The sequence below is a fragment of the Fonsecaea multimorphosa genome (genome assembly GCF_000836435.1).
Source record: "Fonsecaea multimorphosa CBS 102226 unplaced genomic scaffold supercont1.2, whole genome shotgun sequence".
Lineage (NCBI taxonomy): Eukaryota > Fungi > Ascomycota > Eurotiomycetes > Chaetothyriales > Herpotrichiellaceae > Fonsecaea > Fonsecaea multimorphosa.
This window is the reverse complement of record NW_015971636.1, coordinates 599753-621671: the sequence shown is the minus strand read 5'-3', so window position 1 is coordinate 621671 and position 21919 is coordinate 599753. Positions and strand designations below refer to the sequence as shown.

At 53.4% G+C, this 21919-nt stretch overlaps 6 protein-coding genes across 6 annotated transcripts; 3 read left to right on the top strand and 3 right to left on the bottom strand.

The window, feature by feature from the left end:
- Positions 1-972: 972 nt before the first annotated feature.
- Z520_01173 (uncharacterized protein) lies at positions 973-2250 on the top strand (the record flags this gene model as incomplete). Its single annotated transcript, XM_016771691.1, has 1 exon — positions 973-2250. The coding sequence occupies one exon, from the start codon at positions 973-975 to the stop codon at positions 2248-2250; it is 1278 nt and encodes a 425-aa protein (XP_016636830.1).
- Positions 2251-9727: 7477 nt separating this feature from the next.
- Z520_01172 (uncharacterized protein) lies at positions 9728-11603 on the top strand (the record flags this gene model as incomplete). Its single annotated transcript, XM_016771690.1, has 3 exons — positions 9728-10184; positions 11245-11304; positions 11365-11603. 3 exons carry the CDS (start codon positions 9728-9730, stop codon positions 11601-11603), a joined length of 756 nt encoding a protein of 251 aa, XP_016636829.1.
- A 328-nt stretch (positions 11604-11931) lies between these two features.
- Positions 11932-12861, bottom strand: Z520_01171 (uncharacterized protein; the record flags this gene model as incomplete). Its single annotated transcript, XM_016771689.1, has 2 exons — positions 11932-12465; positions 12607-12861. The coding sequence occupies 2 exons, from the start codon at positions 12859-12861 to the stop codon at positions 11932-11934; spliced, it is 789 nt and encodes a 262-aa protein (XP_016636828.1).
- A 664-nt stretch (positions 12862-13525) lies between these two features.
- On the top strand, positions 13526-14932 carry Z520_01170 (uncharacterized protein; the record flags this gene model as incomplete). The annotated part of the gene is made up of 5 exons (XM_016771688.1): positions 13526-13544; positions 13608-13675; positions 13781-13883; positions 13936-14103; positions 14160-14932. The coding sequence occupies 5 exons, from the start codon at positions 13526-13528 to the stop codon at positions 14930-14932; spliced, it is 1131 nt and encodes a 376-aa protein (XP_016636827.1).
- Positions 14933-15372: 440 nt separating this feature from the next.
- Positions 15373-17204, bottom strand: Z520_01169 (uncharacterized protein; the record flags this gene model as incomplete). Its single annotated transcript, XM_016771687.1, has 2 exons — positions 15373-17074; positions 17128-17204. 2 exons carry the CDS (start codon positions 17202-17204, stop codon positions 15373-15375), a joined length of 1779 nt encoding a protein of 592 aa, XP_016636826.1.
- Positions 17205-18068: 864 nt separating this feature from the next.
- Positions 18069-20100, bottom strand: Z520_01168 (uncharacterized protein; the record flags this gene model as incomplete). Its single annotated transcript, XM_016771686.1, has 6 exons — positions 18069-18458; positions 18527-18950; positions 19003-19457; positions 19508-19546; positions 19598-19851; positions 19929-20100. 6 exons carry the CDS (start codon positions 20098-20100, stop codon positions 18069-18071), a joined length of 1734 nt encoding a protein of 577 aa, XP_016636825.1.
- Positions 20101-21919: the final 1819 nt, after the last annotated feature.

The window sequence follows — 21919 nt, the reverse complement described above, 5'->3', positions numbered from 1 at the left end:
TACGAGTACAGAGACGAGTCAACCGAGTTCGCTGACCGAATCGGCATGTACGAACGAAAAGTGCAAGCGGCTGACTGGGCTGAGGATGCTCGCAACCTCACTATGACTTGTTGAAGCATGCGACGTGGACGAGCCGTGACTCGGCGAAAGGTGCTGTTTGGCGCTGAGCGAGAAGGAAGGGGGCTAGACCGTGAACAGGCCTAGTGAAGCTGCGGCACGACGGGGTAGGCGTACGAGCATGGGCGTCGACGCATCAACAAGGGGGGCTTTTTACTTTGAGCCGAGCATTTGGAAAGTTTGTGCTCTGGGCCAGGGGGCAGGGATGGAACAACAGCTGACCAGGGTCACGACGCACACCAAGTGGAACCACGGCGACTGTGGGTTCCGTGTCACTTGAACCCAGAGGTGGGAGGTGGCTCGGTGGAAACGCCAGGACCGTTGGCTGGCTGCGTCAACTGTGAGGAGGAATGCTCGAGACTTGGCCAGCGCTCGCCACAGGGCACATGAGAGAGGGCCATGATGGGCCGCGCATACAATTGTGGCGACCCTTTTCGATCCTGCCCATCAAACCCCAAAGAGGATGGGCCCTTGTCGGCAAACTCCTCCGTTTCAGGTCCCAGCCTAGATATACTCCCATCTACCGCCCTCCACGTCCTCTACCCAGACTCTCCTATACCACATAAACATCCGCCCATCCATTTCTACGTCTGACTGTGATCTACCTAGAAACGGCAAAACCCTTTGTTGTGTTGACAAAGACTTAAGAAACGCCTTTGGTACCAACTATATCCCACACCACCATCACAAAGGGACGGCTGACTGTATTCCTTTGAGCGAATTTATTCACGAAATACGCTTCACACCAAATACCGTGACCTGCCTTCTCCCCCAGACACTCTCTATATTAGTCGCCATCTGTCCCCCTCATACGCAGTGGCAATGACAGATTACGATTACCCCCAATCCCCAACCATGTCACAAGACAGACACATGGGCTCAATGGCCGCAGCCCTCAGATCGAGGCTGGAGGACCTACCTCAATTAAACATGGCAAATTTGGGCACGCTTTGGAAACGAACATCTCTCGAATACCCCAACTCAGCGTCTTCGTCTCGCTCAGCATATTCCTTCAGCTCGAGACTATCAGAAGACACCGATGCCACAGACCTAACTGTTACACCGACCGCCCGCTCCCGCGCAAGCACATTTGACAACACCGAACACCTGCCTATGCCTGTTGTACCCGCCGAGCCCTGCAAGCCCCCCTTGAGAGTAGTACTAGGGACCGCGTCGGTGGGATCACACTTGTCACCGCTGGCAAAAATCACCAATGTCGAGGACGCTTCCAAGTTCGTCAACCTATTCCGGTCAAGAGGCTATGCAGACATAGACACTGCTCGAGCCTACCCAGTGGGTCGAGGTGGCACTTGCGAGAAGCTCTTGGGCGAGGAAGCACTCCGACTATCAAAATGGGCCAATGTTTCGACGAAAGTTTCGAGTTTCATGCCTGGATCTCACCGGGCCAAGAACATTGCTTTGAGCATTGACCGATCCTTGGAAGCCTTGAACACCGACACCGTCGACATCATGTATCTGCATGCCCCTGACCGAGCGACCCCGTTCAAGGAGACTTGCGAGGCCATGAACAAGGCCTACTATGAAGGCAAGTTTGAACGCTTTGGCCTGTCCAACTATTCTGTCGAGGAGGTCGAGGAGATTGTCCGCATCTGCGAAGAGAATGGCTATGTCAAGCCTTCGGTCTACCAAGGACAGTACAACCCCATCTGCAGAGGCGGTGAAGAGCGGTTGTTTGCGGTGCTCCGCGAACACAATATTGCATTCTACGCCTACAGCCCCTCGGCTTGCGGGTTCTTCTCCAACAAGGTTTCACGGGCCTCGACGAGGGACAAGAACAGCCGTTGGAACATCGCCTCCCCACTGGGTGCCAAATACGCCGGCGATTACTTCCAAGATCCTCTCTTTGCTGCCGCCGAGATAGTTCGCCAGCAAGCCAAGAAGTTTGGCATCAGCGGTCACGCCGCGGCTCTCCGATGGACGACGTGGCATTCTCAGTTGGGTGCCGAGTACGGTGACGCTGTCATTGTTGGTGCCTCTAAGCTGTCGCAACTCAAAGAAAATATGGACATCCTCGAGCAAGGGCCCCTGCCTGAGCCGCTTGTGGAGACCTTGAATAGTGTCTGGGAAGATGTCCGTGCTCTCGAAAAGGGTCCGCGCTTTTCCTTTGTCTAAAAATGTATCACGAACTGTTTTGAAAGGCCACGAAAACGGAATATGGCACAATGAAACGGAATACAGCGAAACGGGGTGGCGTTTGTCTTTCTCTTCATGGAACGCAAAAAGACTCCCCTTTACGATGGGGATTTGTTCTTTTCGGAAAGAATTTTTTCTAACCTTCTATCACGATCCCTCAAGTGCTGAGATGGATCCATTACCTTTTTTGGCAAAATACGTTCAAAGCGAGCGTTTTGCTCTTTTTTTGGGATTCGGTTGGAACTGGAAATGTTGGATCCTGTATGTGTGACGATACCCAATGTTGGCTGTATGTTATCTTCTGAGAAAAACAAATCATGTCTCACTACCGGTCTCTGGAAGACGCAGGCTATCGAATCATGGGGATATGGGGGTCGAGCTTCTACACAGAACATGGCTCGTTACTATTTTCTCATGTGAGACCCCAACTGCTAGCAATGGAAGAAGGGTTTGTCGAGAATCTCTTTTTGACATCGCCCACTTTTTTTCTAGATTAGCTAGCAACAATGAAAAAAAATACATCCATTGGACACTACCGCTACTGCTCTGCAACTCACTCCCCTCCCTTACACAATCCGTTTATTCCAGTCTTCCAAATATGGTCGTCTTTGTAATTCCCCCCCTCCACCCTTCCCCCCCGGTCTTTGTTCGGTTGTGGTGCTAAGTGCTTACATGCGCGGCTCGCTGTACCTCGTACGTTGGGAAGGCACCCAGAAGGGAGGGGGAAAGAAGTACCAGTTGGATTTGCTATTCGTAAATCACTACTCGCCCGCCCCAATTTTGTTCTCAGAAGGGGGATGAATCAACGATAATACTGGCCCAGTTCACTTCTCCTTACGCAGTAGTCTCTTGCGGCTGAACCGTCCAACCCAGTCCGAAACGCCAATAGAGGAATCCTCCCTTACACGTTCCCGCCTGGCACAGCAGCATGCAGCATGTGTGGACAAAGTCGTCGATATGACAGATGGCAGTTGTGTGCCACGACAGATCCCGTCCATTGGCTTTTCCGACCGCAGCCCCCCTTCCCCCGTCCCCCTACCCTCCATGGTATAGGCGTATACGATGACTGGGGCTGTTTTTCCGGCAAGCAAATCAATACTACCTTTTGTCTAGTTGTTGGGCTTTCCATCCGCACAATCTTGATGCGCTCCCACATGCTACGCAAGCATGCTGCGCAACCGAAGCGGCCTTGCACATAGAACCAACGACAAGGCACATCGAGTTGGGGAGCAGCACAATACTGGGCAGAAGCCAGGCGATACACGACACCCACTTTTCAATGGTAGGGGTGGAGGTATTCTCGCTACTTGGGCTGATATGGACCGGCCTTGCTCTCCCGCGCCTGTAACAATCGAGACCAGTCGGCCCCCCTTAGGCAATAGAGAAGGGCGGATGCTCGTTCGACCCCCGGCAAGTGTCAACAAAATGTCAACCACACCCAAGCTTTTGTAGACGAAAGAGGCAACCGATCGTACCTACTAGCAAGCTGTGAGGGCGGCGGGTGTGGTTTGGTTTCGGACCGTATCCCTTCTCCTCAACCTACTGTGGCTCCTCCAAGCAGGTGAAGAGAAGGTCCATCGAAAAAAATTTTCTTTTCAAGGCGCTTGTCAACGTTCTCTCGGGGCGGAGGATCGCGGGGCAACAACCGCTGGAGAAAGTCTCCTTGTTGTCCAGTAGCAAGCGTGTAGAAGGCCCCCCTCCTGGCCTTCTAGCAGAATCCTTTGGTATCGAAGAAGGAAGTGATTTGCATCCTGCCATTGTCCGGTTCAACACATTGCATCCAAGTCATTGTGCCAGACATCCGAACTCGCTTCTCCCCTCCCCCCCTTCACCAATGGGTTATGATCAGGCCTGAGGCCTCCCGACAGAGGGGGAAGCAATACGCTCGCGTGACGAAGCATTCCCATACACCCATTTAGCATTTCCCCCCAATCCCTCGATCACTCGATCAGAGGCGTGACTGGTAGGTAAGCAGATGAGGCAAATAATGACGTGGAAAGAAGGCCGTTTGACTGGTCAGCCGACTTACTGTACAGGCCACCCCTTTTACCAAGGACAAATCGCCAGTTGCGTGTATGACTTGCGCGATAATTCCCTTCTCGCTCTCTCTGCGTCATTCGTCACCATTGTCCCGACAGCTTCCTGTGGCCTGAGGAGCCTGAAGCTTGCTATTGCGCTCTTGAGTGACGAGCCGCTAACCTCAACGACCAAGGAGGGAAAGGGATCCATGGATGAAATCGAAGCGAATCGACTCCGCCCCCATCCACGTGGTAACCTCGTTTGTGCCGTGTCTTCCTGGGAGACGGGACTTTTCTGCATTCGGCCAGGCAAAGAAAAAGGCCCTGACCAGCAAATAGAAACGAGTTATGGCCTAGTCCCTCCCCCCCTTGCGTGCTGCCAAGTCCTGCCGGGAACGCAGTGGGAAGTTTCATGTCCCCCCTCTCTTCGGCTCCAAGAGGTGAGCTGGCCAGAGCCACTCCTTCGGAAAACAGGCCAATGCTCAGGACGGGCAATGGTGGAGAATAGGGCTGAGCATCCTTCGCTTACAGAGTTGTTGGTCGGTGGTGCCGCTTATGCCCGCGGTACCTGTACCTGTTCTCGGTACTGTGTGCAGTGTGCTTCTGTACTCCGTCCTCTCGTAAAAGACACTTTAACTCTGGGGCGGCTGATCTGAGCAGTTCAGCTTCTTAGAGCGGGATGACCGAACACAAGGGGACGCCACAAACCACAAACTGCAAACACACTGGGCAGTTTTCGTTCAACCCGCTCCCCTTTTCAGCCTTTCCCATTCAAGTGTTGCAAGGTAGCCGCTCAGAAGAACCAAGAACTCGCCGACTTTCGTTTGTGGACGGCTCGCTTCAGGGGCTGGCTGGGATCCCGCGTGCTTCCCCCTCACCCCCTTATTGATTGGGTTCGTTGCTTTTCTATCTCTGGATCCTCCTGCATGTTGGCTTGTCACTCTTGCATGAATTTGTCTCGCAAATACGAGGCAGCCTTCAAAGAAAAAATATCTCCCGCATCCCTTTTTGATTGACCGGAAAAGGAACGTATGGGGGTGAAATTGGGAAAGAGGCAGGAAGATCAACCCATAGGACGACTGGAAACTATTGCCTGCCCCTCGCTCGCCCAGCTCTTGTCAAAGACTATCGCTATCGCTATCGATACCGCTATCGATTACGAGTACGACTATCGATAGGCGAGAGGGCGTGGGCGCCAGGTGGAACTACACATTTTCATATTGATCGTCGTACCCCGTGGCGCTGGCCCCCAATATCTAATATCTAATATCCATCCCATCAAGCCAACAACTCTCCGGCTTCGCTCTATCGGGCATTGTTGACATGTGGGATTTCTTGGCTTCCCGATTTTGTTCTTGCTTGTTTGTTCATGGGACGACCGCTTCGACTACTCGTAAATACTGGGCAGGGTTCTTTCTGAGACAGCTCATGTCCGATCTAAAATCTTATCGAGAACTCAACGAATCAAACAAAAGCTAGCCAGCTAATGGGTTGCAGAAGGATCTATGGGCTTTTGCATTTCCCCCGAGCTGCTGACACGGCCTTGAGATGGCCATGTAGGAACCCGTGTGAGGAATCTCACCCAAACCCAAGGGGAAGGCGCCAACTGGCACAATGCTCTCGGTCTCTCTACCGGGGGTTCAACAAGTACTCAGTACTGTGCGGGCTTATGATGACACGCACTACTCACCCAAACCGATGGGGTGCTGAATCCTTCAGGCTGAGGTAAGAATTCATCTTCCCCACTCCCTTCTCAACTTTGTCGAGCGAATGAGTATGATCTGTTCACTATGGGCCTCTAACAAACCACCACTGGGAGCGCCTCCTCATACATGCGCATGCTCACTGGTATACCTGCCTGCTGCATCACCGCTGCGTGTCTCATGTGGCACACCATCTCATCTTGCCGGTGCAAAACTGGGGCGGAAATGGGCAACTGCACTCATCATCATCTGCTTGAATCCAACCGCAAAGTGCCCCTTGATCCTGATGTGTGAGAGAGGGGGTGAGGCTCTTGTAGGGCTTTGCTCGACCAACAGCCCTCTCGTTTGCTATTCGAGTCGCCACTTCGCGTCTGCGCCACAAGAATACGCTGGAACTAATCCGGGTGGCTCACAAATCGCGACGAAGTATTCATGTGGATAGTAACCAGTAAGTGACTGACCATTCCGAGAACGGTATACTTGATCCATCATGGCCTCTGAACGCAGACTGGCAATTAGTCACTCTGTGGCGATGACTACTACCTTTGATTACTCGGAACAATACCGGGTACGAAGGTTCGTTGTCGTTGTCGTCGAACAAACAACGATATTTCCGGCAGCAGTGTGTTTGTTTGCTTTTTGGGAATGCGAGTCTAAGCCTTCGCCGCGCATGGGTTTTCTGCCGCTACATCTCACGTGTAGACAGCAGCGCAAGTAAGGTGAGCTGTGTCGAAACGCGGTCTGAACTTTCTGGCGTCTGGCCGCCCCTATCATGAACCGCAATGCCCGGCGGTTGAAGCGGCTGATGCTGCGGCCGCCGCCAGACCATTTCACCGTTGCAGACCCAGAGCAAGTGTGATGCAGCCAGTACCGTTTTCCATGCTCGACATCCACCTGAGCCCCGATCAAGGTCTCGAGATGCCTCCTCACTGGAGAGGCCACAACCATTACGCACGCATGAAACCCGTCTGGTCGGATGAAGATAGTCATTCTTTGCGATCATGCTGGGGCTTGGTGACCATGACATATGACATGTTGGACTGGATCTTGAGCAAACCAGCCCGCATCCAAAATGTGCTGGCACTGCCCAGCCATCCGTTCGCCGCACTGGTGGACCTCAGAAGAAGGGAGGACCGGCTTAGCAGAGCCTTGTTATTCTTGTCATTGCGTTTACAGATGTATCCACCGTTCCTTGTAAAGCAGGTGTACTGGGCCATCGCGGCGGCAATCGATTACCCACATCCCCAAGGTCACTCACTGCCATTTTCCTGGACAGTGGAGACCCAATGGGTCGTCTCGTTGATCTTGAGAAAAAGGAAAATATGGGTTGTCTGACATTTTGACATTCAAACACTGACGGTTTCTGGTGACAAGAGAATGACAGGCCCTGGCCGAAGAAGGCTCCAGCCCACAGGACGATGCCCATGTCGGAATGGCTTGTCTATTCTGCAATTCGGGGAAAAGAGACCCAAGTTGCAGCTATGGCTGGATTGTGTCACTCCGAGGCTTGTGGCTCCAGACCACCCATAACGTCTCCCCGCATATCGTGCAAGTGAAGAAGAACATGAAGATGCCGGAACGCTTTTCTCTCACCGGTCTGGATGCCTATCTCGCACGGGAGGAGACTCGTGCATGCATCTCAATTCCCTCAGTCCATCTGGCCGTGCCACCTCGCTTTCCGGGATTGGGCTAAAGTCTGGAATCATGCTTTGTCTGGAGGGCGACCACTTTCCAATTTGATCGTTGAGGTAATCAAACGCTTCCTTTCCATTCTGAGGCAGGCGTGCAGGCGTGTTGGACCTGCCCAGGCTCGTTCCACTGGGAGATCCTTCCTGATGCCGTGGGTGATGGATTCCAGAATCGACCACAGGTTTAAGCAACCTCTTCTCATGCGAACCAAAGAAAGTAAAGAATGTTGTCTTGACATTCCAACATTTCATACTCGGCGAAAGGGACTGTTCAACTAGGGGTCGAAACTGGTCAGTCGGTATTCCACGCAGTGGATATCCCAGTCCCAGTCTGAGCGCAAACAGGGTGAGTAGCCTGAACAGGTCCAGGCCGAGGCTGATCACAGACGTGAATGCTGATCCAAGCTCACGGCAGGGACAAAGGCACAGGAATGATGGGCAGTCCATTTGTCTTTAGAATCCAACCAATCCTGCTCACTTTCCCTCAGAGATTATGGCTGGCTGGCTGGCCGGCTGACCACGATACTCCAGATCACCGACAAAAAGAAGGAACTTGTCATACAGCACAAGTGGTGTCACTCGCTATTCGACAATGACCAGCTCTGCAGCATCCATGCCTAACTTCTTCACCTCCCTTTCCCCCTCACTGATTGCATCCGGCTGAAACTCCTCTGCTACGTCCCCGTGTCACGGACCATATGCCTTATGCCACTCAAAAACTGCAGGGTCTCTCTGTACGACCTCTCAGAGGCTAGAGCCCGCTTTGTCCGCGGTACATCCCTTGCGGGTATGACAGACCAACCTCGTCCATTTCTGGGGAAGTTGCGCGGGTGGTCCAGACCTCCAGACCGGGACTGGGAAAGGGGCAGGACAGATGATAGAGTGAGCAGCTTTTCGAAGACGGAGGGACAGAGACATTCAGGTCTGAACTCGGCGCCCTGTCGTGCAAGGGCGCATGCAATTTCTACCAGAGACCGCTCAGAGCATGTATGGTGGGGAGGCTTCCACCGCAGATGTGCCAACCTCGTCAGTCGGGTTCGATAGGGTCATGCTGTGTTGGGGGATGTTGTGAATGCGATCCCACGTCTTTCTGACCTGACTGGTCGGTGTCTCCACCACCGCCATCCTTCCATGCCCCTTGCCTTGGACACCTTCTGGCCAGCACTCCTCCGGTACCACAGCGTGTGTGTTCTTTGCGCCAGGCTGGATCTTGTTCATATCGCATCCCAATCCCACTTCATGATGAAGAGAGGCGGGGAATACCAGCACGGGCCACCTCGGGCCAGCCTGGAGCGGCCGCTCAGAGGAATGTACCACAGAAAATGACTTCCTCACCCAGGCAGAAAGGGGATAGGCAGCTGGCAGGTATGTATTTGGGGTCCTATGGAGTCCTCCGTTGAAGATCCCTTGTGGCGCGTGCCCTGTTGCACAGGGGGGTAAGAGGTAAAGGCAAGGCTTCAGCTCTCTAAAGCCCCAATTTTTACTCCCGTGTTTCGCTTCAGGCCAGTCCCAAAGACACGCCCACGCCCATCCTCACGTCCATCTCCATGCATCCTTCCTCCCCAGCCAAGGACGCCAGACCGGCTGATCACGCAACATGCCCTGACCTGCGCTGTGCCACCGCTCACGGTCGGACACATCACACCGCATGCAACCTACCTCCAGCCTCCACGCCTCCAAGCACAAGCATTGTGTACGTACCACCAGTACCACCGTCACTGTGTTTGCGCGCATGCGCTGGACCAGGCGTGATCCAGATTTAGTGGGGACACGCCCATGACAGGTCCAGATGAGTTAATTGAATGAGGTGAGGTGAGGTGAGGTCGGGACCATTCATCATCTTGTCCCCCTTCTCTTGGATATGTGGTCCACAGGGGATACACGACAGAAATCAAAACTTGGACCTTTCCAAGGGAAATGTACATGTACAAAAGTTAAAGGGCAGCCAAGGTCCCTCTTCATAAAGCTCGACAGGGCTAGCGTGGTTGAGCTGAGCTAGGCGGTGGTAGGGAGGTAGGTATGTATATTTCTTGCCTATCAGAGCAGAATGAACGACAATCCTCCATTCACAAACCCGAGTCTTCAATCGTCCGACTCATCCTCTGAGGAAATTTTCCCCCCGGTTTTGGTCCCTCAACAGAGCCTGTCAAGATCTCATCATAACAACAGAAACAATCCTCCAGCCTTCAACCCCTTGCGGGTCCCCTTGAACTTCTTCACTGTCCCACAGGCCCGGAAATCAAGACTGTGCCTGCCTGGCCAAAATACTGCCGTCGGCCGCATCTACCAGGCCGTTGAACTGCTGGGAAGTTCGGTTGGTGTTGAGGACGACCGACTGTCCGCCGGCGTTGACGACGACCTCGACGCCCTGGAAGTCGGCCGTCAGTTCGGCGGCGTCGATCAGGAGCTGACCGTTCGAGTCCAGCGGGTAAAATTCCCGGATGGGCTGCTCGTGGTTGAGCAGTGGGATTTCGGCATTGTCGCCGTGGCCGGTCTGGTTGTTGGTGAGTCGAAGGCGGACCATTTTGTTCAGGTGGCTGTTTGTCGTTGGTTGATTTTTCAGGAATGGGATCACAAACTCTCTGTCAACGATAGGTCGCGAAGTTGTAGAAGCTCAAGAACAAGGCTGGTTGAAAAAGCCGTGAGACAGAGAGCGAGCATTGCCTGATCCATTGCCATCTTTTATAAACATTCTTTGAGCTCGATCAGGCTCAGCTGATGAGCCAAGGACTGGCTGTGAAAACGAGGAGGGGGGTTCATGCAGCTGAGAGCTTTGGAATCTTCGATTCGTCCACAAAGTTACAGCTTGTCGACAGACCCAGAGAGCGGACACTGGACAGCCACTCAAATACGGGCATGGACTTTGAGCAAGCAAGTGACTGACTAGGCGCTGACGCCCTGACAATGTGGTTCGATCTACACGAGGAGATGGTTGCGCAATGCGCCAAGGGTTTTGAGATGCATCGATTTTTGCTCTCGCAAGAGGGTCGCTGGGAGGCCTGTGCTGAGGCTACGGTGAGATGTCAAACGATCAGCTTCCGGATGCTTCCTTCGGGCCTCGCATGTAAAGGACTAATTTTTCCCTCGCGCGCCCTGAGGAACAAGGTCCATTTGCTGATATCAGAGCTGATAACCCTGGAAGGGACAGGTAGTCATGGCACGCCGTGGGCAGCACCAAGCCTCATGTGATTGATTGCGCTGTGAAACATGCATGAGCTGAGGGCACGAGCTGAGTCCGTGTCCTGCTCACACGGTGCGAAGAGATGATGGATGGCGTGCGTCCACAGGGGTTTCGATGAGCACCTTTTTGTTTACTTGCTCTCCGAGTTCCACCTGACCTGGCACGGACTGGCCATCGACTATAAATGAACGGAATAGACTCCGCTGGCGGTGACCCTGTAATTAGCTGATCGTTCTAGACCTTGGCTACCTATAGGTACTTAGGTAGCTTCAACCACATCTCCACAATATCTCCCCCACCTTTTTCAGCTCAGCTACGAGTCGCCAGCCAAGGTTCGAATGGGCTGGCTGGCTGGGGACTGTGCTGATTCCACGTACGGCTAGCAGCTACCAGCTACGAGATGGAAGGTGCATACGCCAAGGGTAGATGGCCTCACACCTGGGGTATGTATTGGGCACAACATCAAAAGATACCTAGGTGTGGAAGCTGAAACTGACAAACAGTGCCGTCGCATGGGAAATTGCATGCGAGGTTTCAAGCAGACGCACCTCGCAACGTCCAACTCAGCACCCTCAGCCTGACGCATTCAGAGTGGCTTGCGCTTCTTCCACGGTGGCCCCGCAGTAGATCGCCGAGTAGGGCGTCAGAGAATACCGACAGGTTTGATGAGGACAAGGATCTCATCGGCCCACAAACCATCTCATCAGCAAACTCCATGCGAACCATTCTGTCGATGAACTAATGAGTCACCAAGGATGCTTGCTCAAAGGGAGAATGGATACTGGAATCGCGCAGCAGTGGCCTACTAAGATGAAGCTGCAAACAAAATCTCTATATTTGACCGTTCGTCTCAGCCCCTATTCTTGTAAACTCAAGGACGAGAAGTGTAAAAGTGATCTTGTAACGACTGTGTTCTCACAAAACGACAGTAGCATCCATTCCAGCCGTGGTGAGTATCCTCCTATCAGAGAAAGACCGTCATGTTACTCATGCCATTTGCTGATTCGGAGACCCCAACTCCAAGCAGGTGGAAGCTTGCCCATCTAGCCCTCCTGCACTCATGTCACCATTCACGAATGACCCTGTTCGTTTGAAGACGCAGGCGGTTTCATGTAAAGGTAGTTCTCTGGGTCTGGTGTCTCCTTCATCCCGTTGCGGATAACATCCACAGGAAGCTTCAGGGCGTCAGAAAGAGCTGGAGTGACCGACGACGTGGTTGGACGAGTCTCGCCCAGACCTTTGACGACGTAAGCGTATTTCATAAGGCGAGTCCCGAGAAGATTCCACACTCCGATGGCACCTGGAAAGAGTTGCGCGAGTTCGCCACTCTTGTAGGAATTCTGAAGGACTTGGTGACATCGATACCAAACCATTTCCTCGTGCTCTGTGTTGCGCTCGGCAGGGATGTCACGATCCAGACAGGAGACGCTGACTTGAGGCAGAACAAAGGGAGGAGTCAGTAACCTCGCCTGAGACGCTAAAGCGGCAGTGTTGTGGATCGATTCTGGTTCAATCCAGTGGAAGGCTGCCATCATTTGGGCGAGGTCGACGAGACGCCACATGGGCGTGGCCACGTATGCACCTTCAGCTGTGCGAGAACGGATCTAGCATTCCCCAAAAGCAACTTGGACTGTTTTTTGGCCTGCATTGATATCATCTTGCAGCTTGGTCTTCATCAAAGCCGAGATTCTCCCAACCCGAGAGACCAGGCTTGTCATGCCGGTTGGGGCGTGGTTGAAGTCTACCATGGGGTATTCGGACCCTGGAGGAGAGTCTGGCAGTGGATTGATCCGTACGCTGATGTTCGAGCACTGCTCCCATTGAAGATCAGGTATAGAGTCCGGGTTTGGTGACTTGTCGGTGATATAAAGGATCCAGCAATTGCCCTCTTTAATCAGAACTGCATCCGAGGCGATTGGTTCCAAGGGGTGTTCGTGGGTGGAAGGAGACGAAGGCTGGCTCGGGGCCTGTGAGTGAGTAGAAGCAATAGAGGATGCCATGGTGGAGAACAGTAATGCTGTAGCAGAGAGCTTGAAAAATTACGAACACAGATATAAGATCGATAATGTCGGTAAGATGTGCTGCGGCCTAAGATGTGGTGAAGCTGGAGAGAAAAGAGGGAGGAGGAGATTAGAGCGACAGATATACGGCTACATTCTGCCTGGGTGGCACCTGCAGATATTGCCATGGTGCTGTTGGCAGGAAGATTCTCATGCAATCGCGATTGAATGTGATCAAGCAAGACGAAAGGCAAGGGAGGGAGAGGAGGAAGGGGGAGGAGGAAAGTGTCAGTACTCGGTACTGCCAACGAGGCTACCAGCTGGGTGCCTGGGCTCCCCCACTGCAAGGCTTTTTATTTAGGGGGCGTTTCGGGGGACCTTCCTTGTCAGAAATGGGCCTCACTAGCCACTTCCCCGCTAAATCAAAAAGAGCCCCCAAGGGCCCCTCAGGCACCATCGTCCCGCCATTGGCTGACCCTCCGACCGCCGCAAGCGCAGTGAATAGCAAAGAAGATTCAAGAAGTTTTTGTGCGATTGAACGGCCTGCGGCTCTCACCGTGCATTTTGCTCTCTGCCCGACTTCTTCCCTGGCACACTCACCGGTCCCTCGGGTTCTGCTGCACCATCATACTACTGCACAGCTCTCATCCTCGCGACTCGCACCATGGCGGAAGCAAAGAGTGGTAAGCCTTACCACCACTCTCCCATGCGCATCACTCTAGCCTGACCGACCTCTCACTGCGCAGGAAGACCTCGGGTCTACTTTGACATTACAATCGGAGGAAGGCCACAAGGCCGGATAGTCTTTGAACTTGTAAGCATCCCACAAATCCCTGCGCGAGGGTAACGTGGACTGACACCCAGAACAGTACAGTGATGGTACGAGTCTCCTTCCTCTCGTCAGATCGCTCTCTTCAAGCTAAGATCTCCTCCAGTGGTACCGAAGACGGCAGAAAATTTCCGTGCTCTATGCACAGGTGAAAAAGGCATGGGAAAGCAGGGCAAACCACTACACTACAAAGGTGGGATATATTGTGCATGGTTGGATGAGCCAAGGCTAAGTCTGCGGACCAGGGTCAATCTTCCACAGAGTGATCAAGGCGTTCATGATCCAGGGCGGTGATTTCACGAGGTTCAATGGAACTGGAGGCGAATCTATTTATGGCGAGAAGTTCGAAGATGAGAATTTCAACCTGAAGCATGACCGCCCTTTCCTCCTGTCTATGGCCAACTCCGGTCCTGGTAAGACAATGAATACACGGACAGGCTTCACCGTACCCCAAGCTAAATCTGATCAGGTACCAACGGTTCGCAATTCTTCATCACGACTGTTCCCACTCCTCATCTAGATGGTAAGCACGTTGTGTTTGGCGAAGTCATCAATGGTAAGAACATTGTGCGAACCATCGAAAATCTTCCCTTGCAGTCAGACAAGCCCCAAGGTGGTGATGTGGTGGTAGCCGAATGTGGTCAGCTCGAAGGTGAGAGCTATAATACAGCCACTCAGAAAGTGGCGGATCCTACCGGCGACCCGTACGAGGACTACCCAGATGACCAGGGCGAAGGCTTGAAAGGGGAGGAATACTACAAAATCGCATTGGACCTGAAAGAATTCGGCAACAAAGCATTCAAAGCCGGAGACGTCGGGACAGGGATTGAGAAATATCAGAAGGCCCTCAGATACCTCAATGAGTACCCAGCAGCCAACGACAACGACCCCAAGGATCTGCAGAGCAACATGGACGCTTTGCGCTTCACACTCCACAGCAACTCTGCTCTTCTCGCCAATAAAGCCAAGCGCTACGATGAGGCTCAGAAGTGGGCGGGATTTGCCATCGACTCTATCCCGAAAGACGCCAAAGACACGGACAAGGCCAAAGTGTATTTCCGGCGAGCACAAGCTCGGGTGGCACTGAAGGACCTGGAGGAAGCCCTCAAGGACTTTGAGCAGGCTGCGAAACTTGCCCCAGAGGACGCTGCGATCAAGGCCGAGCTGGCCCGGACGAAGAAGACCCTTGCTGACAGCATCAAGAAGGAGAAGGAGAGCTACAAGAAGTTCTTCACCGGTTGATGCGAGTGGCGGCGTCGCGTGGATTGGGCAGTGCATCCTTCCAGAGTGTGTGGACAGGGGGTGCTCGGACGCGGGTTTGCGGTATCGTCGGCAGGCGTGGCTCTTACCAGTAGACCTCGTTTCTCTCGGTTCGTGGTCGATTTCGGCCGGGGAAAAAAGCATGAGCTGAAGGCGCGGGTTGGCAACTGAATTTGAAAATTCCCCTCGAGCGAAAAGGTGCTTTCAATGGGCTTCGCTCGCATTTTTGATGCAGCTCGATAAATTAGACCCAGACCAATGACATGACACACGACATTCACATCCTGAATATGATCTGCTCCTTAGTAGGACAATACACTTTTCCTTTTCTCCGAGAACATCTTCTCCAGATGGTCCAAATATGACATATCCACATGCCGACCGAGCATGCTTCTTTGCATGTCCAGTGCCTAGGTATGTGGCTACGGTTGACTCCTCCCCTGTGCATTCCCCTGCGCTAAATTCCCCGTACTCCTGCCGAGTTTCATTTCCTCGCGCCACGTCGTCCTCTCTTCCTTGGCCACTCCGGGACCCTTGTACACGCCGCCGTACCAGCCGCTGGCCCAGCTCTTGCCATGCTTGGCGTTCTCGCTCTCCTCGCCGGCGCCGGCGCGCTTGTTCTTGGCCGTGTATCGTCGACGATACCATTTCCCGTACGCCAACAGATAATAGAGTCTGAAGCTGAGGAAGGCGAACTTGTCGTGCTCCAGGTCCTCCGGGTACTCTGCGCCCAAGTCTATGGCGGCGGCGATCCCGGACATGATGGCGACTTCGTGCGCGTTGACGAGTGTCCAGCTCGAGGCGTAGCGGACCCTGTTTCGGCCCTGGAGGAACATCATCCACGGTACGACGAACAGGTAGTGCGTGTATGAGTGGCACAGTTGATGCCACCAATCTTTCCTGATGATTTTTGTAGAGTCGATCTCGTCGTCGCTCCAGAGGTGGCCATCCCGGGCTTTGTTGAGGAAGATGGTCTGGAAGACGTGGTCCTCGAAGGGGACCTTGTCTGGGAATTGGGATTGGTAGTTTGTTGTGTCGAAGCACATTTCCAGCTTGGAGCGGTCTTGGTCGTACATCTTGATGTAGTACATGGGACGGAAATTCGTGGCTGCCCACTCGCACCGGGATGTTTGGTCTTTGCCGCCGAGGGTTTTGACGGCGAGGGACTCGGAGTAGAAGTTTTGGTAGTGCTTCTTCATGTAATCCGAGTCGGTGTGTGTGATGGTGATGTCGTCAGAGAATTTTGCGGATCCCAAAACTTTGCGTTCGCGCCAGGACGAGGTGGATGACAAGACGCGTTTGGCCGTGTCGGCGAGGCAGCATAGGACGAGTTCGTCGTAGTGCTCCTCAAACGTGGGAGCGTCCTGGTCGGCGTCAATTGGGTTGTGGCCGTCAGGCGCTGGCGTGCGCTGTTTCAAGGACACCACGACGCCGCTGGACTTGGAGCGATGGACGACAGCCGAGAGTTCGGTCGAGAGGCGAACCGTCACGCCCCGCGAGACGAGATCTTTGCGCCAGGTTTCGTAGAATTCGCTAAAGTTGGGGAAGACGACCATGGGGGGGTGGTTGGTCGCGATGCTGGTTGGGTCATAAGGATACCACATGCCGTAGGTGGGACTTGTGCACAGTCGTTCAAGCATGATTGAGGGGACATTGGGTGTTTCATTGCCGGTTCCCAGAAAGAGGGCCACCATGGGCAAGGCGACGGTGCTGGTGAACTCCTCTGAGAAGAACCACAACTTGAAGAAAATCTTCAGGGGGATCAATGCGAAGAAGATCTCGAACCACCGCATGAACTTCAGGGCGAAATTGAGGCGTGTGATCTCCCTCTGGTGCCGAGCCAACAGGTCCGTCGGGAAGACGTTGGTCCAGAAGGTCTTGTCCTTGCCAAAGGATACTTGGAGATTGACCGGGTCGGCGTGGTATCCCTGGCGTGTGAACATGGTCAGGGTGTGGTGGAAGATGTAGCTGCCACCTTGGACGCCTTGGTTGAACCAGCTCGCCCCATGACGATCCTTGTCGAGGGGGCAGGAGAAGGCTTGACCGCCGCAGTAGTCGACGGCGTCGATGAGCGTGATGTCGTATTTGTCCGGATGTTGGGAGAGATGGTGGGCGGCGGACATTCTGTACGATTAAGTAAACAGATGACGAGGGATTTGAGGGTGGGAAGATGTTACCCAGCAGCACCGGCGCCCACAATGAGTACCTTCTTGCGTCCAGCCTGATGCTGGGAATTGGAGGGTTTCTGGGCCATGGTGGAGGAGGTGGCCGTGGTGGCGCTATGTCGCTCGACGTCGTGGTGGAAAGGAGTGCTGTCCATCAAAAGAGTATATACAGAGAGGAGAGAGCCATTGAGTCTGAAAAGGGCGTAACTGCATGGTCATAAAGAGGTTCATAGATGGTGGTGGTGGTGGTCGTGGACGCTTGAATGGTGCATGGTGCATGATCCGTACATTTCGCACTCGCGACGTCATGACTTTCAGGAACATTTCGCATTCATTGCTCACTGTCATTCATCTCTCATCTCTTGTCAATCTTCTCCCCATATCCCACCGAGCCACCTGCACATCATCTCAGATCCCCCCACCTTCGCTAATCGAACTGATCTGACCTAAGTTGCTTTCTTTTTGCGGTTGGACTGGTTGATGGACACCCCTGAAGAGTGTCCCTTCGCGAGGCCAATTTCCAGCAACTATGCCGAACATCTCCCCCAGCCTCCGCTGGAACACAGCAAGTTCATCTTCTTCCTTCTCTCGCTTAATCAACGGAGATAGATGTGCATGTGATCTAGGTCATTCACTGTGCCTCAGAGTCTCGTTGGTCCGCGCCGAAATCGCATATGAAGGGAGCGGAAGTTTGAGAAAGTCGAAGATCAACAACCATCAGTAGGTGAGTCGTGCCTCCCCCTCCAGGTTAAAGACGCTTCAAATTATGGATGCGTACAGTGCTAGTCTGTGGATGTATCTTCGCGTATTCATGCACGTCGACCCTCCAAGGGCTTTTCACACAGAGCCAAAAACCACCTCTTCCCTTTTATCCTACCTCTCACAAGACACAGTTCTACCTCACCACTAACCTCTTACTGGTCACTTCGCTATGACACCTCATCCTTTGCCCATCAGAAAATGGCACTGAGTGCCTTTCTCCACCACGGCCAAGTCGCGACCCTGGCCCTGAACGCGTTGATAGTCTCCCAATCGTGCTCGCGACGACCCGTGTCTAGATCGATTTGGTCCAGGCGGAGGAAGCCGTTGCGCTTCCAGAGGTAGCCGCAGGCCCAGAAGAAGAGCACCACAGGGAGGGCCAGGTACGCCTTGAAGAAGTCCTCGGCGCTGCCCAGGTCGGTCGTGAAGGGTGGGGCAATGGCGACGAAGAACTGCGCCGCCAGCGCAATAAAGACAAGGAACAGGCCCAACCATGACCCCCACACCCCGCCAATGGCCCTGAAGGGGATCTCGTCAAGGCTGCGTCCAGCGTGGGCCCATGCTGCTCGGAATCGGATGTGTGCCTGCCACAAATTCGTCAGAAAAGGTGTACCACGGAAGACATGAGACAGCTAATATGTGAGGGACTTACCACGCAGATAGAACCCCAGGTAAAGAGGGCAGCAAGACCAGACAGCGCGAGCAGCCAGTCGAAGACAATGCTCCCGGACGAGGCGAGTACAACGTAAGCCAATGCGCCAAATGCCAAGTTGAGTGCCACAGAGGGCAACGGCCGGCCTGATCGGTCAATATAGGTAAAGACCTTGGGCGCATACCCCTGCTGAGCGAGGGCGGTCAAGGTGCGCGAACCGCCATAGACGCTGGAAACACCAATCGACACGACCGAGACGAGAATGACCACGTTCATGAAACTGTCGTAGCCGATCAGGCCGGCATAGAGGGGCGCGAGCACGAAAGGCGATGTGCCGTCCGCGTACGGGTTGGACGCGTTGAGGAGACGGTCGTCCGTGGAGCTGACCAAGAGGCCGACGAAGGTGAGACCAAGAATGTAGAATCTTTCAACAATATTAGCCGGACAGTCACCTGGGGTCGGGGGTTTTCTCTCACAGAGTGATACGCCAGAAGACCTGTTTGATCGCGCTTGGAAGGGACTTGCTGGGGTTTCTGGACTCGGCGGCAGCAAGGCCAACCAGCTCAGTACCAGCGAATGCAAACGCCGCCGTCACAAACACGGAGCAAAAGCCACGGAAACCATTCTGGAAGGCACCAGGGTTGTACCACAGCCGGGCACCCCAGTACTCGTCATAGATGCCGCTCGAGGGGCCACCACCGCAAATGAGAACGACAGCAACGACCATGAAGATGATAGTCGCCAGGAGTTTGAAGAGCGACGCCCAGAATTCCTCTTCGGCATAGCCCAGAGTACCGAAGACGTTGACAATGATAATGAAGACCCAGAACATGGTGATCCAGACGGCGACACTTATGTCTTTGTTCCAGTACTGGACAGTGAAGGAGCAGACGGTCAGTTCGAGCGGTAGGACGATGATCCACTGAAAGACCTGCTCTGTGTGAGTGGACAGCTACGCCAATACTCGGCATGAATACGTACGTAATTCCAACCCATCGCAAAGCCCCATGAAGGGTCGATCTTCTAACCGTCAGCATTGTGGACTTGGACTGGCCTGGGGTCTCAACATACAAAGCGAACCGAGTAAGTATAGAAACCTCCGCTGATGGGATACATGACGGCCAGCTCTCCGAGGGCGTAGACGACATTGAAGATCATGACTCCGGTAATAAGGAAACAGATGAGGAGAGAAGCCGGACCGCCTCGAGTCAACGCTCCTCCAGCGCCCACGAAGAAACCAGCACCGATCGACCCTCCAATGGCAATCATGTTCAGGTGGCGCGACTTCATGGAGCGATCAAGGCCCTCCGCGCCTGTGCAGTCACCTGTACCATATTGTTAACGCCATGTTCTAGCTCGACAATGCTGTCCTTGTCAAGATCCAGCGAAAGAAAAGCCTTACGCCTCCCGAAACTCGCCAGGTTGAGGCCATTGCGGGTGAGGAAGTCCTTTTCCCGGAGGTTCTCAGGCTCGTGTCCATCTCCCGGAGTGTAGCTGTTAGAAGGCACCCCCTTCTCCGAGTCAGCGGGTGATTCCTGTGTTACAGGGTAATCCTTTGGTGCGAAGAAGCTCATATTTTCCCAATTGAGCATCAGACGAATGGGCCAGGCAACAAAGGATCTGAAGGGGGAAACAATAGCGACAGGAAACCAAAGTCACTTCCGTTCAGCAAGTCTGTTCGCGAGGCAGCTCGACAAAAGCTCTGAACAGCGCAACAACCATGCATGAGAAGGAGGAAGAAGGAGAGGGATCTGTGCGCACTTTTTAATCATACCACTGATCTTCCAGCAGATCGGTGGAGGGGTACAACAGGCTCTCAAGGAAGCTCAGTCTGCTATCTCTTAGTATGCTACCTTCCCTCCTTCTCCTGTGCTCGATCTCCTCCAACCTATCGAATGTGGACATTGTTTTCATTCTGCATAGCAGCTTGGCTCGATCAACAAAGGTCACGTCAACGTCATTTTACAGATAGCGGAAGGCTATCGAGCAGATGCCGCGAGGCCAAGAGGTTACGACCAAGAGATGCAACGACTCGGCGCGGAGGCGATGCGCACGAAGGCACTCCTTTGTAGCAGCGGGAGCGGAGAATTCGATAGAGAAAGATCAACCCTAGATCCCCGAAGTCTTCCTTGGCACCCCTTGCAAGGCGAATCCCCAATCCGCGCCGAGGTCTTGGTAGTTCTGGGCGGACGCATTGGCCAAGCAGGGCGGTGATAATGCAACCCGTGGACGACCGAGAGGAGGCAGTGGAAGCCGGTCCAATGACTTGTGGCTATGGCCGTGGCTTTTGACGTCGGCTGCCATATTTATTAGAACAGTGTTGGCCGTTGTCATTGTCATATAAGCCGAACTACACCCTCCTTCAACGACCTCGCGAGCTTCAAGTGAGTACATGTGCAACGTGCTTCTCACGCGACAAGGGCGTTATGTACCTAGGTATGGTTCCTCCACGCCCAGGAAGCTTTGTCCAGCCTTTGGTTGACTTTGCGGGAACTTCCTCTTCATCATGATGATCATAGACTGGCGCTTTTTTAGGAATATACACAGCTCATGCATTCAATAAATCAATAGTCCGAACGGTCCGAACGGTCCAAAGTCAAATCAATCGGTGGACAATGCACGCTATTGGGGGAGTTTACGGAGTACTTGAACGACACGATAGATATAAAGTTCGTGTAGGAGTTGGCTGGGTAGATAGTTAGGTAGGTAGGAAGGCGACAAGGTGTGTGTCAATAATGCAAAGCAACTCCGATCAAAACTACCATCACCACGTTAGTATGCCTCCTCCCCAGCCCCGCTGCGATCTCTCATCTACCTATGTATATACTCGGGAGTCGGTACCTCGTATATCTCATCATCTCCCAAGGAAACCCACTTATTGAAGTAACGGAGTCACGGAGCACGGAGTCCCGAGAGTCCCCTTCATCGCTGTCCCCGTCGACGACTATTCCAACCCAGGTGCGAGCACTGTTGACAATCCCCGAGAGAGAGAGAGAGAGAGACAAGAGCTGACTTGAGGAGCCGTTGGAAAGCATGATATGTGCGCGCCCATTTGCCCCAAAAAAAGACAAATCACTTTAGTTAGCTACCTAGGTAGTCACTCAAGGTAGAAAACACGGGCGTTAAAAAAAGGGTGCACTGGAGCGGCATATTGGCATGTGGAGAAATATGGCGCCATACATACGTAGGTAGGTAGGGTGTTCGTTCAATCGAGGACGAGGCGGTGCGCGAGGCTTGCATGGGGTACATAAGTGATATGGAGATATATATAGGTACATAAGGAACAAAGATATGGAGTCTTTGAAGCCGCTAAATGTCGATACAGGAATCACCCACCAGCCGGAAAGTGCAGAACGTGTGATTACTCGGTATCTTGAGGACAACGAGATGTAG